Source organism: Orcinus orca, chromosome 7 (genome assembly GCF_937001465.1).
Source record: "Orcinus orca chromosome 7, mOrcOrc1.1, whole genome shotgun sequence".
Classification (NCBI taxonomy): Eukaryota; Metazoa; Chordata; class Mammalia; order Artiodactyla; family Delphinidae; genus Orcinus; species Orcinus orca.
This window is the reverse complement of record NC_064565.1, coordinates 62,721,610-62,743,688: the sequence shown is the minus strand read 5'-3', so window position 1 is coordinate 62,743,688 and position 22,079 is coordinate 62,721,610. Positions and strand designations below refer to the sequence as shown.

At 35.8% G+C, this 22,079-nt stretch overlaps 1 protein-coding gene across 3 annotated transcripts in view; it reads left to right on the top strand.

Moving 5' to 3' along the window:
• CHN1 (chimerin 1) overlaps positions 1-22,079 on the top strand; it is a 176,452-nt gene that overhangs the window by 66,690 nt on the left and 87,683 nt on the right. For 2 of the 3 annotated variants that reach the window (XM_004267333.3, XM_049712783.1), the window contains one exon: positions 2,054-2,167. In XM_004267333.3, coding sequence (XP_004267381.1) covers positions 2,054-2,167 — 114 coding nt within the window. Of the gene's footprint in view, positions 1-2,053; positions 2,168-21,659; positions 21,698-22,079 lie in introns of those variants that run through there. The other variant, XM_033423608.2, reaches the window with a different exon arrangement.

Genomic DNA, 22,079 nt, shown 5'->3' with positions numbered 1-22,079 from the left:
AGATGCATATATATGAGGAAAAGTATATATTTGATTGTATGTGTTTATTAAGCATATAGGTACATATACATACATGTATGCATGTAGTAAGGTATGGTGGTTTATTCTACATTTATACTTTTATTTTCCAAATTTTCTGTAAGTAAATTCATGCTACCCAGAAATAACTAATGTTAACAGTTTGAAGTATTATCTTCTGAAGATCTATTTTCTTAATGGTTTTTACAAAATTGAGTTATTATACATATACTTTTTATAGCCTGACTTTTCCATTTAATATTAATAATGAGCATTTTTCTATTTTATGAAAAATGTAATAATTTTTAAAGTCCTTAATTCTTCTGATTATTTAAAAAAAATAGAAATATAACCCTTCGAGGAAAAGAATAAAAATCACCTATAATCCCATCATTCCCCAAATAAAATCATTTGTTTTTCATGGCTGAAGATCATATCAGATAAACAATAATGTATATAACAAATATTTTAAAATTATCTAAAATTCTGTTTAAGTTTTCAGGACTCTTATGAGTAGAACCTAGGTGCTTAGGAGTTGAGGGGAGCCACTGGTGTTCTTTATGGTTATACCATAATTTAGTCATTTCTCTGCTTTTGGCATATAGGTTGACTTTAAACGATAGTATTAAAAGTAACACCGTAAGAAATACCTTAGTGCATTAATCTTTTTCTGGGGCGGAAATTTTGGGTCAGCTGGTATGAATAGTTTTAAGAGTCTTTAAATACCATCATCAAGTTGTGTTCCAAAATTGGTTTCCTTGAATGAGATTTTCTTCTGAATTAATTGGGGTTTTAGAAACAAGGAGATATTAAATTTTACTAACTTTATTAGTTGGTGTCATGTAAACTTAAAATAATATACCAATATACTAATCTAATATATGTGTTATTACCACAGATAGTTTACTGTCTTCTTACTCCTACAGAATCAGTGGACCTGGTTTTGAAAGATTGAGGAATTTAAGGAGATAAGAAATTCTAGGAGCCCATTGTTAAACCTCCTTGTTTTAATTGTCATGATTTGAGCGTATGTACTATAAACTGCTTTAAGACTTAAATTGAGAAAGACCGAACCTTTCCCATGAGAAAAATTTCAAAAAGTTGCCACTTGAGCCCTAATAATTTAAAGTTCTTAAATTATTAAGGTGCTATTTCAGGGCCTTTTCAAAATATCATTCCAAATTGAAGGGACTGTTGGGTTTTTTGTACCTTTAAAAGCTACGGTCTCATGTGAGCAGTTGTTCAATTCAGTTTTCTTTGAGTTAATGAAAGGACATAATATTTGTGTAAGTTCTTTATAAACTGTACATCACCATACGAATATAAGGTGGTTTTATATTTTTAATATTAATCATTAGTTACCACGGCTGTTTTTTAATTTTTCAGTGTTTTATGTCAGAATGTTATAGGTTGAATCTACTGTGTTTGTATAAGGAGTGTGTTATTTTTGTTTACTCTTCTTCCTCCTTTTTTCTCTGTTAATCAAAAATAGGGTTTTAGCAGGGAGTGAAAGCAAGTATTACAGTTGTTTGCTTTTGGCTTGAGTATGCAGTGATGCAGATTCTGCACATTATTGAGCAATCATGCCAATTAAGGGCAACCCAGGGTACCTGGAAAATTGCCAACTTAGACTCTGAGCCAAAATTTTTGGAGCAATGCCACTGGTGTGAAGAAGGGAAGTGGGACACATTGCTGAGTGTTTTTAAGCATGTCCATATGGTCAGGCAGCTACATAAGAAGGGAATTGTCCTCTTGAGACAGGTGGTTGGTCTTCGGTAGATGGATGTGAATTTTGATTCCGTGATTGTTAAATGGATTGGAGAGCTACTTTGGTGCTGTTCTTGTCACCACAGAGAAGCTGGCCCCGGGCCAGGCCCAGAGAAACACAAGCATAGTTAAACCCAACTGCTCCCCTTCAATTTTATGGCAGTACTTTGTCTAGAAATCAACAAGAGAAGGTGGGAGGTTTTGTTCTATCTTGTTTTATTGAAAAAGGTGGAAAGCATGCAGTTTCTGAATTGACTTTGTTTCTTAGGTTTCATGGCATGATCTCCCGAGAAGCAGCAGACCAGCTCTTGAGTGTAGCTGAGGGGAGCTACCTCATTCGGGAGAGCCAGCGTCAGCCAGGAACCTACACTTTGGCTTTAAGGTTGGTCATGGACCTGTAATTATAACTGTGCCTCATTTAAAACCCTCTTAATAGAGGGCTTTCAATTTTAAAAGCATCCAGCATGTAATTGAATTGGTTCTTGTTTTCTTGGGACCTAATTACCATTTTAATAGCTTTGAGACTCTTAAAAAGTTCCTCATGAATGGTAGACTCAGTAATTAAGAACTGAAAAACTTCTAAGGCATTTTTATTGTAGCTGCTTTCTTCTATGTCATCTTACCCATTCCCTCTCATCTGTCCTGCTGTATCAGCTCCCATCTATTTCTTGAATAAGGAAAGGAACTAAAGAGAAAAGACCTTTGTAACTCGTAAAATTAAAGCCGATGTCATTTCTCTTGGGTTGGCTTTTGGTTCAAGCAGCTTTCCTTGGGAACTCCTGGCTCTTTCCTATCTACTGAACTTTGCCTAGCATTTTGGCTGTTCTTAGCTTACAACACAGTGGCCAGAAACAAGTATTTCCATTAACCCTGCAATAATAACAGAGCAATAATACAATAGCACGCTTATCCATTGGGCTAACCTCCTTCCAGGACTCTAACCTCATTTAATCTTCACAACAGGTCTAGGATGTGTGTACAATTTCTATCTCCACTTTACAGATAAGGAAACAGAGGACCTAGAGGTTGAGTAACTTGGCCAAGGTTATACATTTAATAATTCGTGTAGCTGGTATTTGAACCCAGACAATTTGGCTTCAGAGTCTATGCTCTTAATCACTCTACATTGCTGCCTCTCTAGTTTTGGAATAATTATCCATTGTCTTTGTTCATTCCTTCATTTGTTAATTCATGCATTCATTTATGCATTGTTTGGAAAAGATTTAAAAGTAGAAACTTTGAATAAAGAGGTCAAAGAAATAACATTTCTTTTGGTAGCCACAGAGAGAGAAGAGAAAGGTAATATTATTGCTTAGGACTCTGATATGACCACGTCCAACTCCTTCTCCAATCACTTATGCCTGGGTGAGTGAGCAGGGACTGTTCTTACTCCCATCCACCAGATTTATTATTAATCTTTCTGGCAAAAGAATGGTATAATTTAGTATTTCTTCATGCTGAATTCTGAATCAATAGCATACTTGGACAATAGAGCTTGTTAACAGTTCATGGAAATCTGCTTTTATGGAAAATTATAAAGCGTAAATCCCCCTTCAGTTACTTAATTATGTTGCTTTTTCAGGTTTAAATTGTGGTATATAGGGGAAAAAATCTGGGCTGAGAACTTAAATACCTATTCATTTTGCCACTAAATGAGCTAGACGACTAATTTGGAGCAAATCACAGGTATTCTTGAAGCCAGCTGCTTCATCTTTCTATTCCTAACATTTTATAATTCTAGGATTCTACAATTCCACATATCCAAATAGATGGTCATCTGAGTGTCTGGGGTAGATAAGCCTTGATGTACAGGCTAGTGGGCCAAGATAAGCAAGAAGGAGGTGGGGTGAAAGGAAACAAAGCAATCTGTATACTCTCTTCCTTTTCCCTTTGTTGCCGTCTCCCCACCTTCTTCTGAGATCACTGGAATTTTAACTCAGTTTCGCCTCATTGCAAAGTTCAGGTACTTTCTATTATACTACATCGCCTCATAATGTGGTCATCACGCTGTTTTTTACTGAATAACACCAGCAAACGCCCTAGGGCCAAGGATTCAATGTGGAGAAAAGTAGCACCCAGATCTTCCAAATTCTTCCTCATTCCCACCCTCTCACCCTCTCTCATGCTACTCATGACTTTATAATCACTCACTGTCCACTTTGGCCCAGGAAATCCTAGAATTGGATTGAAGAATAGAGCAACATGGGATTGATGACAGTGCTTTTAATGTATAGGTCTGGGGTAACATGCAGCTTTCCTTTTGTTTTTGAAAATCGTCATAAAGTTTTTACATGGAATAGAAATAGTAAAAGGGCTTGTAGTGGAGGTAGGGAATTTGTGAGTATGCGTGAGTAATTTACATGCTGAAATATGATTTTCTTTGTTTTGAACTAGATGTATGGTAGGGAAGTGTTAAACAGAATGTGAGATAGAAGTTGTATTGATATATCTCTTAATCTTATCTGATATTCCCCATTTCAACTAATGATTCTCCCAGTTAACATCAGTCTGTTTTTAACAGAATTCATGATCCACTGCGGTAGGGAGGCAGTTTGAATTAACAGCCATCATTGTTTATTATGCATTTGCTGTGTTAAACAAAGGCCCTAAAATTAGGAATAAGTCCTTGATTTCAAGTTGTTCCATAGTCACCTCAACCTCACAATATGTCCAAAACCGAACTCGATCAGTTTTCCTCCCAGATACGCTGAAACACCTGCATCCCTTTAATAGCTGGTGACGCTGTTATTTAGCCAATTCACAAGACCGAAAACAAGACATCATTTTTCTTTTATCTCAGTTCTGTTTTAAGATGTTTGTAGGCCTGGCCTTATTCATTTCGAGGCCTCCATCTTACACCATATCAAACACTATATCCCACATCAAATATATATATTTTGCTGTTAACTTCGTTTTTTTAAATATAAATTGCTTTTGAAATTAACTGTAGATTTCCTTTTATGTTTTGGAGCCACACCTTTTTATTCATATTTTATACCTTTTCATAGACTCTGGAAAGCCCAAGGTACTGTACCTATATTATCTAATGGTTAAAAGAACTTTTTCTTCTTGCTCATCTCACACAGCCAAGCCCAACAATCTTTTATTTCTTAAGTAATTTTCAAAATTTCCCCTTCTTGGGGCTTCCCTGGTGGCGCAGTGGTTGAGAGTCCGCCTGCCGATGCAGGGCACACAGGTTCGTGCCCCGGTCTGGGAAGATCCCACATGCCGCAGAGCGGCTGTGCCTGTGAGCCGTGGCCGCTGAGCCTGCGCGTCCGGAGCCTGTGCTCCACAACAGGAGAGGCCACAACAGTGAGAGGCCTGCGTACCGCAACAACAACAACAACAAAAAAATTTCCCCTTCTTTTCAATCAAGCCACCTCCTGGATTAGTTTCATGAGGAAGTTACCTGTATCCAGCCTTATCCCCTCTAATGTATCTTCCATGGTATCATGAGTGATCAATCTTAAAATCTGATGCAGTGATCAGCAAAGTCGTAATGTTGAGTAGGACACAAGGTTTCAAAGGCCACACCTCCCTCTGTCACTGGCATCTCCCCCATACCTGGGGAAGCCTAACCTTTACTGATGATCTTTGTGTATAATGTGAGGTATCAGTTCGGCAAGGATGTATTGTATATGTGGTGTCACAGTATCAATTGTTTGCAGTCAGCAAGGAGATTTTCATTGCATGGCATGGAAGGTCGTCTGTGGTTGACATCTCACTTTCTTCTTCACCATCATCTTCTCTTACACGCCATCTCAGCCTGAATTTCTGGCCAGGCCTTGTCCTGCTTTTCTGCCTTGCCCACATGGACCCCTTGGTTCAGAACAAATGATTGTTGCTCAAAGTCTTTTATACAATGAAACACTAGACAGACATCCACATAGTTGGAGTGTGCAGTTGAAGATAAGATGCTCTCCCAGGCACTAGATTATTCCTCATGAAGCATGAAATGTTTCCTGTGACTTCGGGGTTTTCTGTATGTTGATTTTGACAACATTTGTATTAGTTATAGTTTAATGAGGTATCATGGCAAGTAACCTAAAATAATTTAAGAAGTTTTGTAGAAAACATTTCTCTTTGTATGATTTTCATAGTTTTAGAACTAATTCTTTTTAAAAAAAATTTTATGTCGTTCTGTAATTTTTCTCACTAGAAGGAAAAAATTGTTCAGTGTTGTACATATGGAGTGACAAGTGAAAAAGATAGGACTGTGCATGTTTTGTATTATCCTTTTTATTAAATGTTAAGTGTATACAAAAGAATAGTTATAAGAAATATAAAATTATTAAATATCATGATACTATAACTGTAGGTTTATTCATCATAAATTATTTCCTGAATTTTCCAAATTTCTTTTCCTCTGAGCTTCTCACTTCCTGACTTTCATCTCTCTGAGCTTCAATTTGGACATTTTCTATTGACCTGTCTTCCAGTCCACTAGTCCTTTATTCTGCTCTTTTTGATCGGCTGTAAATCCATTCATTGAGTTCCTAATTTCATATACTGTGTTATTTAGTTCCAGAATTTCCATTTACTTTTTTTTTTTTTAAGATTCTAATCCTCTGATGAAATCGTTTCCTGCATTTTCTCCATCTTTTCCTATATATTCTTGAACTATAACCTATCAAAACAGTTATTCACTATAAGTAACTGTTAGAATTACATAAGCACCCCATGAATTCTTGGAAATAGTGAAATAAGAAGGTGAAAAGACTAGTGGAGAGCTAGTGTAAGTGGTCATGTGAAATGACCTTTTAAATATTTGGTATCTGTTTTCTCATTGCCACCACTGTACCTGATAAGAATCTGGTTCTTATCAGATAAAAATCTGGTTTTCTTTTCCTGTTTTAAAAGAAGGAAGAAGGTTGGAGTGAGGAGGGAAAATGGATACCAGTTACACAGTATAGCATCATCAAAAACAACAGCACATCATCCCAAAATATTTACTTTGTAACTATGAAAATAGGAATTTTCTTCACATGGTAGAAACTATAGCAAAATCAAATAAAAGAGAACCTGTTATAAAAGAGAACCCATACAGATTGAAAACATCAATAAGAAATAATATTACATATGATTTAGGAGCTTTTGTTGAGCTTTTGAATTCTGCCAGATATTATCCAGTGGATCAATAAAGGAAGACGTTTAAGCTGCCTCATAAAGGTAGAATATAGGTTTGCCAGGTAGAGGATAGGATGTGATTATAAAAAAACGAGCATTTGGGGAAGAAGAAAAAGCCAAGGAAGGAATATATAGAACAGCATGGAACATTTGGTGTATGGCAGGCTGCTAGGACTCGGGGGTGCAGGAAGTTTTAGCAGTAAGTATGCCAGGAAAGGCTGGTATTTCATGCTTAAGAACTTGGACTTTATCTGTAGGAAATGGGAGTCACTGAAGACTTTTAATAGAAGAGAGTAATGGTTGAACATTTGTAATTTTAAAAGATCATTGTGGGAGCAATAAGAATAAATAAGTGGATAGGGTGGTGGGAATTAAGTTTTACCCGAATTATTTGATAATTAATTTAGTAAGTAGTTTTCCTTGGGCAATGGAAAAGTGATCTTCAAAAGAGATTCTAGATACCTTATAGATTTTAAAGGGTTCCCTTTGAGGAGAAATGTTAACTCCAAATTTGGCAACCCTAGGGACATTTCTGTTGAGTCTGACTCATTTTAGCTTCTCTAAACTTGGAGAAGAGCAAGATGACACACGTGTAAAAGAGTCTTGATAATCTCCAAGTCCTGTGTCTAGATATTCCAGAACAGATTTTGGAAATATTCCAGAGAATGTTTCATACCCACAGTGCTTGGCACTTCCTGTTGATTTTATGCTGACCATAATGATAAGAATTATTTTGAAAAATTTTAGGTACTGGAAAACAAATGAGAATTAAAAAACTGAGAAAGCATGATGTTTGGACATATATTTTCTTTAAACAATATTTCTTATTTGATAAGTTCTGAAGTATACCCTATGTTAATCTACAAAATAAAATTCATTATACAGGACAGTATGTAGAGTATCATACTATTTAATATACGTGTGTGTGTGTGTGTGTGTGTCTGTATGTATAGGGTGTATATGTAAGTAGACAGCTGTCTAAAAGAATGATTGCCAGTGTTCATAGTGTTGTCTCTGAGTTTTAACTTAAAGGTGATTTTTGCTTCTCTGTACCTTTCTGAGTTGCCTGATTTTTTTTTCACAATGCCACGTGTATCATTTTTACAATCAGACAAAAAAAATCAATAGGGTTATTTTCATTTTGGGAAAAATTGAAGACACTAGCTGCAACCTTGGGTCAAAGTGAAAGACAGTACCTCCTAAGTCTTCGAAGATATGACTCCAAGTGAAATGTGTCACCTTATTTAAATCATTGATCAGAAGGAGAGGGACAGCCTTGGGGGCAATAGAAAGGGAAGTCACAGAGGTGTGTTCTAGAGTCCAGGGTCTGTGGGAGAGGGGAGTCTTGACCAACATTGGCAGTGCTATCTCTAGTATGGAGATGCTCATAAAGGAGCTGTGTGAGTCTCCCTGCCACTAACCATAATCAGTTGGGTTTCTTTGATGCAGTATTTCTCAGAGCCTGTGAGCATTTTTAATAGAACTATGCTGCATTTCCCAAACTCATTTGATTATGAGACCCTCTTTTTGTGGAATCTCTCTGTGAAACACTCTTTGAGAAATAGTCTATTAAACATTCGATTCACTCAGTTCCTCTTGCTCTGGACTCCATGTTCACCAAGTAACTTTCTTTTCTCTTCTTTTCTTTTTTTTTGAGGGTCTTTTTAAACTATTTTAAAAATTGAAGTATAGTTAATTTATAGTGTTGTGTTAGTTTCAGGTGGACAGCAAAGTGAGTCAGTTTTATATATATACATATATATATTCCTTTTCAGATTCTTTTCCATTATGAATTATTACATGATATTGAATAGAGTTCCCTTTGCAATACAGTAGGTCCATGTTGTTTATCTGTTTTATATATAGTAGTGTGTATATGTTAATCCCAAACTCCTAATTTATCTCCCCCCATAGCCCCCACTATCCCCTTTGGTGACCATAAGTTTGTTTCTGTCTGTGAGTCTATTTTTGTTTTGTAAATAATTTCATTTGTATCATTTTTTTAGATTCCACATATAAGTGATATCATATGATATTAGTCTTTCTCTATCTGACTTACTTCAAATCTATCCTGTTCCATTATCTGTATGTCTGTTTTTGTGCCAGTACCATACTGTTTCAATTACTGTAGCTTTGTAATATAGTCTGAAGCCAGGGAGCATGATTCCTACAGCTCCATTCTTCTTTCTCAAGATTGCTTTGACTATATGGGGTCTTTTGTATTTCTGTACAAATTTTAAAATATTTTGTTCTAGTTCTGTGAAAAATGCCATCGGTAATTTGATAGGGATTGTATTGAATCTGTAGATTGCCTTGGGTAGTATGGTCATTTTAATAATGCTGATTCTTCTAATCCCAAAACATGGTATACCTTTCCATCTGTTATGTCATTTTTTTTTTTTTTTTTTTTGCGGTATGCAGGCCTCTCACTGTTTTGGCCTCTCCCGTTGCGGAGCACAGGCTCCAGACGCGCAGGCTCAGTGGCTATGGCTCACGGGCCTAGCCTCTCTGCGGCATGTGGGATTTTCCTGGACCAGGGCACGAACCCGTGTCCCCTGCATTGGCAGGTGGACTCTCAACCACTGTGCCACCAGGGAAGCCCTGTTTGTGTCATTTTTAATTTCTTTCATTGTATCTTACAATTTTCAGAGTACAGGTCTTTTGCTTCCTTAGCTAGGTTTATTCCTAGGTATTTTATTCTTTTTGATACAGTGGTAAATGGGATTGTTTCCTTAATTTCTCTTCCTTATATTTTGTCATTAGTGTATAGGTGCAGGATTTCTGTATATTAATTTTGTGTCCAGCAACTTTACTGAATTCATTGATGAGCTCTAGTAGTTTTCTGGTAGCATCTTTAGGATTTTCTGTGTATAGCATCATGTCATCTGTGAACAGTGACAGTTTTTACTTCTTCTTTTCCAATTTGGATTCCTTTTATATCATTTTCCTCTCTGATCACTGTGGCTAGGACCTCCAAAACTATGTTGAATATAAATGACCAGAGTGGGCCTCCTTATCTTGCTTCTGATCTTAGAGGAAATGCTTTCAGCTTTTCACAATTGACTATGATGTTAGCTGTGGGTTTGTCATATATGGCCTTTATTATGTTGAGGTATGTTTCCTGTGTGCCCACTTTCTGAAGAGTTTCGTTTTTCTTTAATCATAAATGGATGTTGAATTTTATCAAAAGCTTTTTATAATCTTTTGAGATGATCATATGGTTTTTATTCTTCAATTTGTTAATGTGGTGTATCACATCGATTGATTTGTGGATATTGAAGAATCTTTGCATCCCTGGGATAAATCCCACTTGATCATGATGTATGATCCTTTTAATGTACTGTTGGAGTTGGTTTGCTAGTATTTTGTTGAGGATTTTTACGTCTGTAGTCATCAGTGATGTTAGCCTGTAATTTTCTCTTTTTGTGGTATCCTTGCCTGGTTTTGGTATCGGTGATGGTGGCCTCATAGAATGTAACTTTCTGATTAATGGCTTCTGATGTGGTTCATTTACAGGGAGAAAAAACTTAAAATGTATAGGCTGACTCTTAAGAGCCTTTGAGTTATTTCTCACTTTCAGTTAATAAATTAGAACTAAATGTTGGGATTAAAGGGGAGAAAAGAAGGATAAAAATTTACCAGGTTTCTTCTGTTTGGTAAGTCAGATAGACACCCTCCCCATTTTTTTAAATTATTTTTTCAGACCCCTTTTGGATAAATGAACCTAAAAGACTTCTTGTTAAAGTGTTCAATTGATAGAGGAAAAAAATTTTAAGACGTAGTTACCTCACCAGTTCTTTTTCTTCCTGTTTTCTGATTCTTTCCCCTGTACCAAAAAAGGTTTACCTCCTATCCTAAGAGTGTTCTGAAACATGTACTTATGGCAACCAAGCACTGTTTCTCTGTATTAACAAAAATTCAGCCTTTTTCTTTTTTTCTAACTTTATTCCCAAGCTTGGCTTTTGCATGTGTTGTATCTTAGTCTTTTTTTTTTAACTTTTCCCTTCTTTTAGTTGTAAATAACATACCAATTCACCCATTTAAAGTGTACAAATCAGTGGTTTTCAGTGCATTCACAAAGTTATGCAACATAATCAATCTTAGGACATTTAATCACCCTAAAAAGAAACTGCATACCCATTTACAGTCATTTCCCATTTCTCCCAACCCTCCCAGCCTCAGATAACCATTAACCTACTTTTTTATCTCTGTAGATTTATACATCCTGGATGTTTCATAACTGTGGAATTGTGTATAATATGTGTTCTTTTGTGAGTGGCTTCTTTCCCTTAGCATATTTCCAAGGTTCATCCATGTTGTTGCACATATCAGTACTTTATTTCTTTTTATTAATAAATATTTGAATACTGTTCCAGTATTTGGATATATATCATGTTTTGCTTATCCATTCATCAGTTGATGGACATTTGAGTTGTTTCCACTTTTTGGCTATTACGAATAATGCTACTATGAATAATGCTGTGTACAAGGCTTTGTGTGTACATATGTTTTTATTTCTCATGGGTATATACCTAGGAGTGAAATTGCCGGATCATATTGTAACTCTGTGTTTAACATTTTGAGGACCTGCCAAATTTTTTTCCAAAGTGGTTTTACCATTTTATAATCCCACCAGCAATGTGTGAGGGTTCTAATTTCTCCACTCCTCGCCAATACCTGTTATCATGTCTTTGATTTAAACAGTGGGTGTGACATCCTAGTGGGTGTGAAGTGGTATCTCATTGTGGTTTTGATTTGCACTTTACTCTCAAATGGTACTTCATTTTTCAGATTTTATGCACAGCATGGTTTTTATTAACTGATGTTCTTTCTATTCAAACTTCAGTTCCCTCTCAAAAAGTATGCATCTATAGCAATGGGTTTAAAGCAGAAGGTAGAGAAATCAAAAAAGCGGATTTCAAGATATTTTTGGGTTTTGCATTTTTAAGGCACAGCATAAGGCAGATTCCACCAAGCAGTTCTTTTAGGGTGGAATTGAGTTTCAAGTACATTTTCTGGCTAATCAACAGGAACTTTGATATAGGAGATAAAATTCCAACTCTGGCTGTCTACTCTGAAAGAGAAACTGGAATCTGACTTGTATATCTATCTACTTTAAGGTGCAGTAGGAGACATACCAGGTTCTTTTAATGTAAGGTCTGTTTCTTGGTAACCGGAGACAGCTCCAGAATGTGTTGATAACGTGCCTCCTTTCCTATGAACGAGTTGCATACCCACGTATTTTATTAATGGGCCTACTGGGGTTTTTTTGTTTGTTTTTTTTTTTGCGGTACGCAGACCTCTCACCGCTGTGGCCTCTCCCGCCGCGGAGCACAGGCTCCGGACGCGCAGGCCCAGCGGCCATGGCCCATGGGCCCAGCCGCTCTGTGGCATGTGGGATCCCCCCGGACCGGGGCACGAACCCGCATCCCCTGCATCGGCAGGCGGACTCCCAACCACTGCGCCACCAGGGAAGCCCGGGCCTACTGGTTTTATACATATGATAATAGTTAATGTTTACTGAATATTTACTGTGTCATGCACTGTGGTAAATACCTATGTGGATTATCTTTCAGTATTTTCTAATGCTTTTTCCTGTGTGGCACCCATTGAAAATTATGCTGTTACGTGGCACACTGAGAGTAAATGCAGGGGGCTGACTGTGGCCAAATGTGGCCAGTGCCAGGACTTGAGCTGCATTAGACCGTCCCGGCCTCTGAAAGGGCTGACAGATTTGATATCGTGTAGCCTCTAACCTCTGTTCCTGACAAACAGGTTGGAAAACTCAGTTTTATCTACAAAATAAGCCCATGGAGTAGATACTATATTTTCTGCATTTTACAAGAAAACTGAGGCTTAACTTGCTCAAGAAGAAAAAGCTAAGAAACAGAAAATATAACCTGTTAAAAACAACATCCAAAATAATAATAAAACATGTACCACTATGTAAGTTGAAAAGGGGTGTGGCACAAGAGTAAACCCGTAGCTTTTAAGTCAGTAAGTTTTTAATAAAGATTTTTAAGTTATCAATACAGTACCATTTTTAAGCAGATAAACCTTTGTTTAAAGCCTTTAAGGATGAAATTTCCTCCAACTAATTCTCAAGGGTTAACTTTCTACCCCTCTCTCTCCAAAAAGAGAAAAGCCAAATTAAGTATATGTGAAGTTTAATTATTTAAGCTAAAATTACATTATAAAATCATTTGGTGATCATATGTGCTTATAAAAATAATTTTGTAGTGAGTTTGGACAACTTTTCAGAGAAAAACAGCAATAATAATCTGTAAAAATAATAGTATACTTGCATTCATGTCATTTACCACATCTCTATTATGACTATGAAAACAATGCATGGCTGTTGTAAAAAAATATTTTTTTCAAATAAGAGAATTGTATATAATGATAAATTACATTACTTTCCCTCCACATACTTCTAGTTCCACTGCATAGAGATAATGCCATTCACAGTTATTTGTCTATCCTTCCAGAAATTGGTTGTGCATAAAATATACATATATTTTTATGGCATGTATGTACATTGTATTTTATTATATGTGACAGTTATTTGGTAGTGGCTAACCATAGCAGCAAAGATCATCTCTAGTCTTTCCAGAAGTTTTGCCCTGTTGTCTGCCTGGCTGTATAGTTATGTAATAAAAGCCATCAATACCTTGTTTATTTAGTCTTAGCTGATGGTTGGTAGTTTAAGAACACATTGAGCTATATTCTGTGAGTTTAGCTTCAGTTTCTATGATAGGGGTTGATGATTGGTAGTAGAATGGGCAACAAGATGATAAAGTGGGCTCCTTCCTATTATGTAAATGCATTTGTGATTTAATTTATTATGGCTCTGAGTTTAGAATGCTGGTAAGATTCTATTAAGGAATTCCTGAGAGAATGTTACTTAATCTTTACAACTCTGAGATTTAGTATGAAGAAACTATTGCTACTGTATTAGAAAATGATAAGATGCCATGAAGTAGGAAATGTAATTTGCTAATGATTGAAAAAAACAATTTCTAATTGAATCTCAGATCATTAGGTTGACTTTTAAAGTGAACCCAGCCAAAGAATTCCTGGGTAAAGTCATGGTACAGGGGCTTTCACATTTTTAAAATATGAAAATTAGTTGAAAGCTTTTTTCATGTTTAGGAAGAAGGATCAAAAGGAACTGGGGAAAGATTATGCTTCTGGTAGGCGTTGACGTGTAATGTACTATGTGTTCTCTTGATCTGGTAGCTCATGATAGGTTTAGTTGGTTACCATGGTTTCATTTCATTTCCTGCAAGCCTCTTTGTTGTGCTATTTGGAATAAGTGGAAAATAGTGTTCTGCAGAATAATTTTTCGAAAATGCTTTTCTGCTTCTCTTAGTTAAGCTTGTGAATCACTTTGGGGACATTTTCTGAATATAAGAGTAGGTGACAAAACACATAACAACCATAGAATTTAGTAGTCCTGCAATGTCAGAAAATTAAAATTGATAAAAACAATAGCATGATTTACTTTAAAATGCAATACCATGTTGTCAGTGCCATAAGCTTTAAAAAAATATTGGTGTAGTAATTCTTATCAAGGACCCTCTGGTCAAGTAGGCTTTAATAAAACAAATTATAGAAAGTAATTGATATGGCACAGTAGGGAATGGGTAGTTTAATATAAAGCATCCCTTACTTGAAGAAAATAGGTGTATTCCTAAAAATGGGTTGCAAATTGAACCGTATTGTAAATCCACAAGAGTGCATAGCTGTTTAAAGAGATTAGTTTTCCCTAACATATATATATAATACAGAAAACGATATTTGGGAAAAAACAGAAAAGCAGAAAGAAAAGCAAAAAATCACCTCTAATCCCACTAGTCAGAGATAATCACTGTTAAAATTGAAGTGTATGAAATTCTAGTACTTTTCTGGGTTGAACAGAAATGGTTTCATACCAAGTACACTATTTTATGGCATATGTTTTCAATTAGCTGTATATCATGAACATTTTCCATGTCAATAAATATGTCAGAAGTTTGTTATTTGAATTAATTCTTCATAAGGTCTGGTTTCACCTCCTGATTTTTTAAAACTCTGGTTTTCACTAGTTATATTTGTTTATTTAAATTTAGGTCCATCATAAACTTTTGTTTTTTATTAACATGTGCGCTACAGAAAATATGTAAAATGCAGAAAAGTAAGAAAAGAAAAATATTACCTATAGTCTCACTGCCCCCAAAATAAATAACATTTTTGGCATTTAAAAAAATGTATTTTGTTATTGTTTTGTTTCTAAAAAAAATTGTAATGTTACTCTTCTGGGTGCTGGAGATACAAGGATGAACAGGACAGTCAAGATCCCTGGCCTTAAAGAGTCTGTCAGATGGTGAGAGGGTTAGCCTTTAACGAAATTGTCCCACAAATATAGAATTAAAAACTGAGGTGAGCACTGTGGAGGGAAAGCACAGGTGCTATCACTGTGTAAAGGAGAATCTGATTTAAATCCAAGGAATCACAGTCAGGGAAGGCTATTCTGAAAAAATAGAGTCTGATTTGGAAACTGAAGGATGTCTGAGAGTGAAACAGGGTTTTTGTTTGTTCTTTTTTCTCTAGTTGCTTTAGGTGTAAGGATAGGTTGTTTGAGGTTTTTTCTTGTTTCTTGAGGTAGGATTGTATTGCTATAAACTTACCTCTTAGAACTGCTTTTGCTGCGTCCTGTAGGTTTTGGATTGTTGTGTTTTCATTGTCATTTATCTTTAGATATGTTTAGATTTCCTCTTTGAGTTCTTCAGTGATCCATTGATTGTTCAGTAACATATTGTTTAGCCTCCATGTGTTTGTGTTTTTTACAGTTTTTTTTCCTGTAATTGATCTCTAATTTCATAGCGTTGTGGTCCGAAAAGGTGCTTGATATGATTTCAGTTTTCTTAAATTTACCAAGGCTTGATTTGTGACCCAAGATGTGATCTATCCACATAATCACTCATATTGTCTGGAATATTATCTAGGAATAGGATTGCTATGTCATAGGTATGCATGTATTAAATTTTACTAGATATTTTAAAACTATTTTGTTAAACAGTATGCCTGGTGTTGGTTATATTAGTGGCTCTGTATCCTTGCCAGTTCTTGGTATTGTCAGACTTGTAAAATTTCATCATTCTAAAGATATAATTTCTATTTACTGGACTACTCTTTGAGCATCTTTTCATGTTTACCCTCTTGGTGTGGGCCTATTTTTGTCTATTGTATAAACTTATAGTCTTCAATTGTGATAAATTTTCTTGAATTACCTTTTAGATTTCTTCCCCTTCTGTTTTCTCTTTCCAGACCTCCTATTATCTAGATGTTGGACTTCCTGGATCGATTCTCTATCTTTTTTTTTTTTCCTCTATTTTTCGTCTTTTTGCTCTTCTTAAATATTTTCTGTTTGTTTATCTATCTTTGTCCTTCATGAGAGAGATTTTCCTCAGATGTCAGGTGGTCCTTAGCTGCTTGCTCATATTTAAGTTTATTTGGCACTAAATGGATAGAACTAGACAGATCAATAAGAAAAAGAAGGACTTGAACAATGTTATACGTCAGTTGGACCTAACAAACATATACAGAACACTCACCCAACAGCCCCAGAATACACATTCTTCTCAAGCACACATATGGTGTGTGTGCATTGAGAAGAGGGGAGCATTCACATTGGTCACAAAACAAGTCTTAATATATTTAAGAAGATTGAATCATATCAAATATCTTTACCAATCACAATAAAATAAAATTAGAAGTCAAGAGCAGTAGGAAAACTGGAGAATTCACAGATATATAGAAATTAAACAATACACTCTTGAATAACCAATGGATCAAAGAAGAAATCACAAGGGAAATTAGAAAATTTCTTGAGGCAAATAAAAACTAAAAAGTTGACTGGTAGTTCTGGGAGCTTGAGAGAAGCCTCCCAATTATAGGGCGATGTCTCTATTCTTGTCTTTTCAGTTGAGCTGATAGGATTTCCCAGAGAAGAATCTTCCACTCTTATAAGGAAAGGTACTACAAGCCTTCTAACCTGGTGATATAGAGAGATGAAGTCTCAATCTTCAGTATTTAAAACTTTCACTTAGTTTTCAGGATGGTATCTCTGCCTTCAACTCTGTCTGGCATTCCTCAGTTCAAAATCTCCTTGATTTACTATCCAGAGAATAGAGCTCAAGTCTTCCACCAGAGTGGGGAAGGGGTTGCACTGGCGACAGGATTAGGGAGTGTGGGGGGATGTCTAACTGTTTCTTAAACAGACTTTCTTCAACTCTTCTTCCGTATCAGTTCCACCTTGCAGAGCTGCCTGGTGCCACCTTTGAACGTTTAATTAGGTACATTGGTTTGCTTCTTTCCTGAAGATGATTTATTTTGCCAAGGGAATATCATCATGAGTTCACATATTTTAATATTTTGCCCCATTTTGCCATCCAAAATTACACAGCAAGATAGAAAAAAGTAGTATCCTAACAAAATTTTAGATGGAGAAAATATTGTGAAATTGTATATAGCTAAGTTCTGTCTCCCTTAGCCTTTCTTAGTCAATCTAGATTCATTTTTTAGTATTTAAGTGAATGCCTCATCATATTCTTGTCTCTGTTTTAACCCTTGTTCCGAGAGTATGTTTATGGTTAGAAGAATTTATGAAACATTTTTATTTCACCACTAGGTTAGGTTCTTTGATTCTGCTAAACAATACACAAATACATATTTGTGATAAATAAAATTGTTTTCCTGTGTTGGTTTCTGGAAATAGTTCTAACATTGTATTGTTAACTTAGACAAGTGTGTTGTATATGTTTTGTTTTCAGTTTGTTAACAGAAAACCTCTGTTAGCTTGGAGCTTTCCTTTGGAGATACTTCCAAATACTTTGGCCTCAAATCAGAACTAATTCTTGGTTTTAGAAAAAGTAAAGTAAGATCCCAAAGGTTATTCTCTGTATATATTTTCATCACTTTGTACCTCTGGATTGAGTATTTATGAGTGCGATTTACTTGCTAAAAAATAGAAAGGATGGTATTAAGAGTTTTGTTCACTTTTTAAAGCTAGCTGTTAGAATTATGTATTTTGAAATTCATTTGAATGCAGCTGGGCACAGCATTAAACAGTTTTTTAAAACATGAAAACCAAAACCTGGAATCACTGGAGAAAAAGACATTCTTTGTAGAAAGTGGTAATTATATACAACAGTAGCAGTTCAGAGCAGATTATCCCAGTCTTTCTATTTGTTAGCTACAGTACCACTTTGGAGAAAATGAATTTTCATCTTGTTGAACTCTATCTAGGTGAGGGTTGGACCTATACCTATACAGCTTCAAACATATTCATCAAAAGAATGAACAGATATGTAAAAGAAAGGGCAGAAGCAGGAAATAAATATAAGAAAAAGTGAAAAGAATATTTTCCTATAAAAATGCAGGGAAAATGGTTTAGCATTAACCGTTTTTACAAATCAGTACTCTGCCTTCAAGAGTTCAGTAGTCGTCACTAGATCCATTTAATATGTCCTGCTTTCAATACAAGTATATTTACTGACCTTTCTTCCTTGAAATCAGAAACCTGACTCCCAAGCTCCTGTGGAAGGACTCTCCCAGCTTCTCTCCTCCCCTCTTTGCACTCTGTTGTATTTCCACTCAGTTAACCACATGGTATAAACATACTCAGGGGTACCCTGAGTAAAAAAAAGTCACAAAGAACTCCTTGTCTTTCATTGACTGTAAAGTCAGCCCGCGCAGAGATGTTCCTATACAACCAGCATTACCAATTATTTATTCAGCTGTCTTCAGTGCATATTTATCGAACATCTTTTGTTTTACTTTATTGTTTGGTAATCATTCTGTAATTCTCTGCAGAGGTCTAAGCTAACAGAGGAGAAAGGGGACTACTGTTGAACATACTATATACAGTTGACCCTTGAACAGTATGGTGGTTAGGGGCACCTACCCTCTGCACACTGGAAAATCCGCATATCACTTATAGTTGGCCCTCTGTATCCATGGTTCCAGATCTGTGGATTCAACCAGCCACAGATAGTGTAGTGCTGTAGGATTTACTGTTGAAAAAACCCGTGTCTCTAAGTGGACCAGTGCAGTTCAAACCTGTGTTGTTCAAGGGTCAGCTGTACTTAGCTTTAACTTAAATATTCTTATGTAATCTTCACAGCCGTGTAATGTTATTATTGTATAGGGTAATGTTATTCCTCTTTTCTAGATGCAGAATCTGAAGAATAATATTCCCAAAATCACGCAGCTAAGTGGCAGATCCAGGATTTAAACTTAATTTGTCTGATGCTGAAGCCTGAGGTTTTCTGTTAAACACATAGGACCCGGGACTTGCCTGTCCCTGTCCAAACCGTATTTCAAGACTGCAAAGGTCTTTTGTACTGGGACATAAACAGTAGCTCTGAGATCTTATGTAGGCTTAAGTGTAATATGTCAGATCTAGTTAAACAGTGAGTTTCTTGGTTTTCTTAATGTGAGGGAGATACTGGATTTACTTGGTTTCATGTATCACTGTAGAGAAATGTAACTTTTCTGTATATGAACAAGGCTATACACATTATTATAATCATTTTTTAGAAATCAATCTAAAGATGAACTTTTTAAAATTCAGCAATTTCATCTTATCTTTGTATTGACTTGTTTTTATGTTTGTTTATTTCCCATTGAGGTTATCGAGGAAACAGGAACTTTATTATGAACTACCTAACATTTAAGAGTTCCTGGGTGTCTTGTTAAATGTTGTATAAATGACAGTCTGTGAGTGATAAGTTTTATAAGGAAGGATTCTTTATTTGCCCTTAGATTTGGCATCTCCTTTTTATGGCTCCTTTTTGTAGAATAGACACACTCATTCCCCACCTTGCTCAAAGATTCTCTGTCATGCCTTTTCAGATCAAGGAAGGGGAGAAATCTCTCTGTCAGTCTGTAGGGCGATGCTGTTTTTTATGTAGCTTCCAAAATAAAAGAGAGGGATGTTCAGAGTAGGCTTACAAAGCTTACAGTTCCTTTAGTAAAAATAATGCAATTTTTCTTAAAAGTTCAATCATAATTGTCATAGTTCCAAAATGGAAATTCATTTTCTTGTCCTTTGACATTGTTTTAATCAACCCATATTATGAGTTATTTTAGTTATCTGATCAGCTTCCTTAAGGCTGGAAGCTTGATTGGACTGGAAGTCTAGAGCTCAAGTACAGGCTGAAGAGGAACTGGGAATTGTGCATATGGTCTCTTAAAGTCACTGAGTTGAGAAAGAGAAACGGACAAACTTATTTAGACTTCTTTGCCCAATAACCTAGAGGTAGCCAGGAAACTCTCTTCTTGGATGGCTTAGAAACAGCTCCATTGTCAAGTGCCAAGAAATCTAACCTTAGATTTCCACTCTTTTGATTAACCATCCCAACCCATGTAGGCCAGTTCAGCCATCTTCCCTTCCACCCTCTGCTCCCATACTTCTCAGATTTCAGAAGACAGTTGAGTGACAAATGCCTGCCACCATTACTTAGATAGTCTTTATTTTAAGTGCCATACCCATTGTGAAACTGCTTATTGTAAAATCTTAAGCCCCTGCAGGAGTAAAATGGTCTAAATCCCTTGCTGAAATGCCTCTGAATACAACTGAAATATAAAGGAACTTAATGTTAAACAATGTTGTGTTTATTGCTATATGAACCTTATAAAATGTATGAAGTGGCTATGTTTATTTCTCAATAACAAATGATGAAAATTAGTGAAAAGGAAATAGCAGTATATTAAACTGACAAAAAGCTTATGTTTAACTTTGGTGTAGAAATTTTACCTTCCAACTTTTTAGACCTGCATTATAATGAAAATTTACTTAGGAGAAATATGTCTTTAACATTAGAGGAAAATGAGAATGGGAAAGTGGAATTATATGGATCATTCACTTGAGTATAAATCAAAATTTAATTGCTTTTAAAGAACCAAAAGGTAGATCAATTTTATTTTAGAAGAAGGACCAGCATGGATAGAATATTGGGTTCTAGATTAAATAACTATTAAAGTCTAATTTGAACGACAGAAACAGAGATACCTCAGGCCACTATTAAAAATTTTTTTTGTTTCCCTTTTTTAGGGCACATTTAAAGTGAAATCTTAAGAAGGTTCTAACTCCTGTCCTCCTGAAATGTAACCTATACCAGAATAGTATTGTTGCATAAGTTTGCAGTTCTATTTAAACACTTTACTTAAACAGCTATTAATTTAGTATTTTAGTTCATCTCTGTTCTGTGTATTTTTAACAGTGAAATTAAATATATCCTGTCTGATTTGTTTAGTTTTAAATTAAGCTCACTCGGAGCTAGCTTCCAGAGACCGTGACTTGGCCCTTGGTGCCTTTTGGCATCAGCTTTTATTAAAGTCAGTGCATGTTCTTGTCTTTGTCATCTTGGAAGGACGCTGATGCTAGTCATGCCAACTTGGATCCATTTCCAAGGTTTGCCACAGGAAGCAAAATACTGAAATTATCATAAAAGTAAATCATTCTTCAGGTTTTTAAAAATGTCACTGAAAGATGACTCGAAAGTGAGAACAGAATTTCTAGAGTTTAACAGTTGATAACTTATATGCCCTATATATATTGCAAGCATATCTTGCCCAAACTCAACAAGCAGACAGAAGAATGACTATGTAAGAGGGAAGAGCAAGTCCTTGACCCATGGCTAGAAATAGCAAAAGTGTGTTTGTGTGCCATCCTGCTCTACTGTATGACTCAGGTTCTGGAATCGGCTCTGCTTTAAATGATTGCTGGCATCACACTCAGGTGAGCCCTAAAGGAAGCTTTCCCACTGAAAGACATGAATGTTGGGGTCTGAAGTACATTGAATACTTTTGTTGAGCAACTTGGAGAGAACATGCTAATATAGAAATTTCATACATTATGTAGTTGACCAGTTGATTATTGAATGTGTTCTAATAGTATATGAGGTTTATTTTCCCGTGTTTTTCCTACAGGCGTAATGAAGTGGCTTAAAAAAGATGAATAAGAGCAAGGTTTCCTTCTAGGGTAGGCATGCTTTTGGCTAGTTATCCCTAGTTGTTGCAGATTCATTCTTTGTGTTCAAAAGTGTAATTTTCCATATTCCAGACGACTCATAGAGATTAGCCACAGTTTGTTTAAACAAAGAAGACACACACAAAGCAAT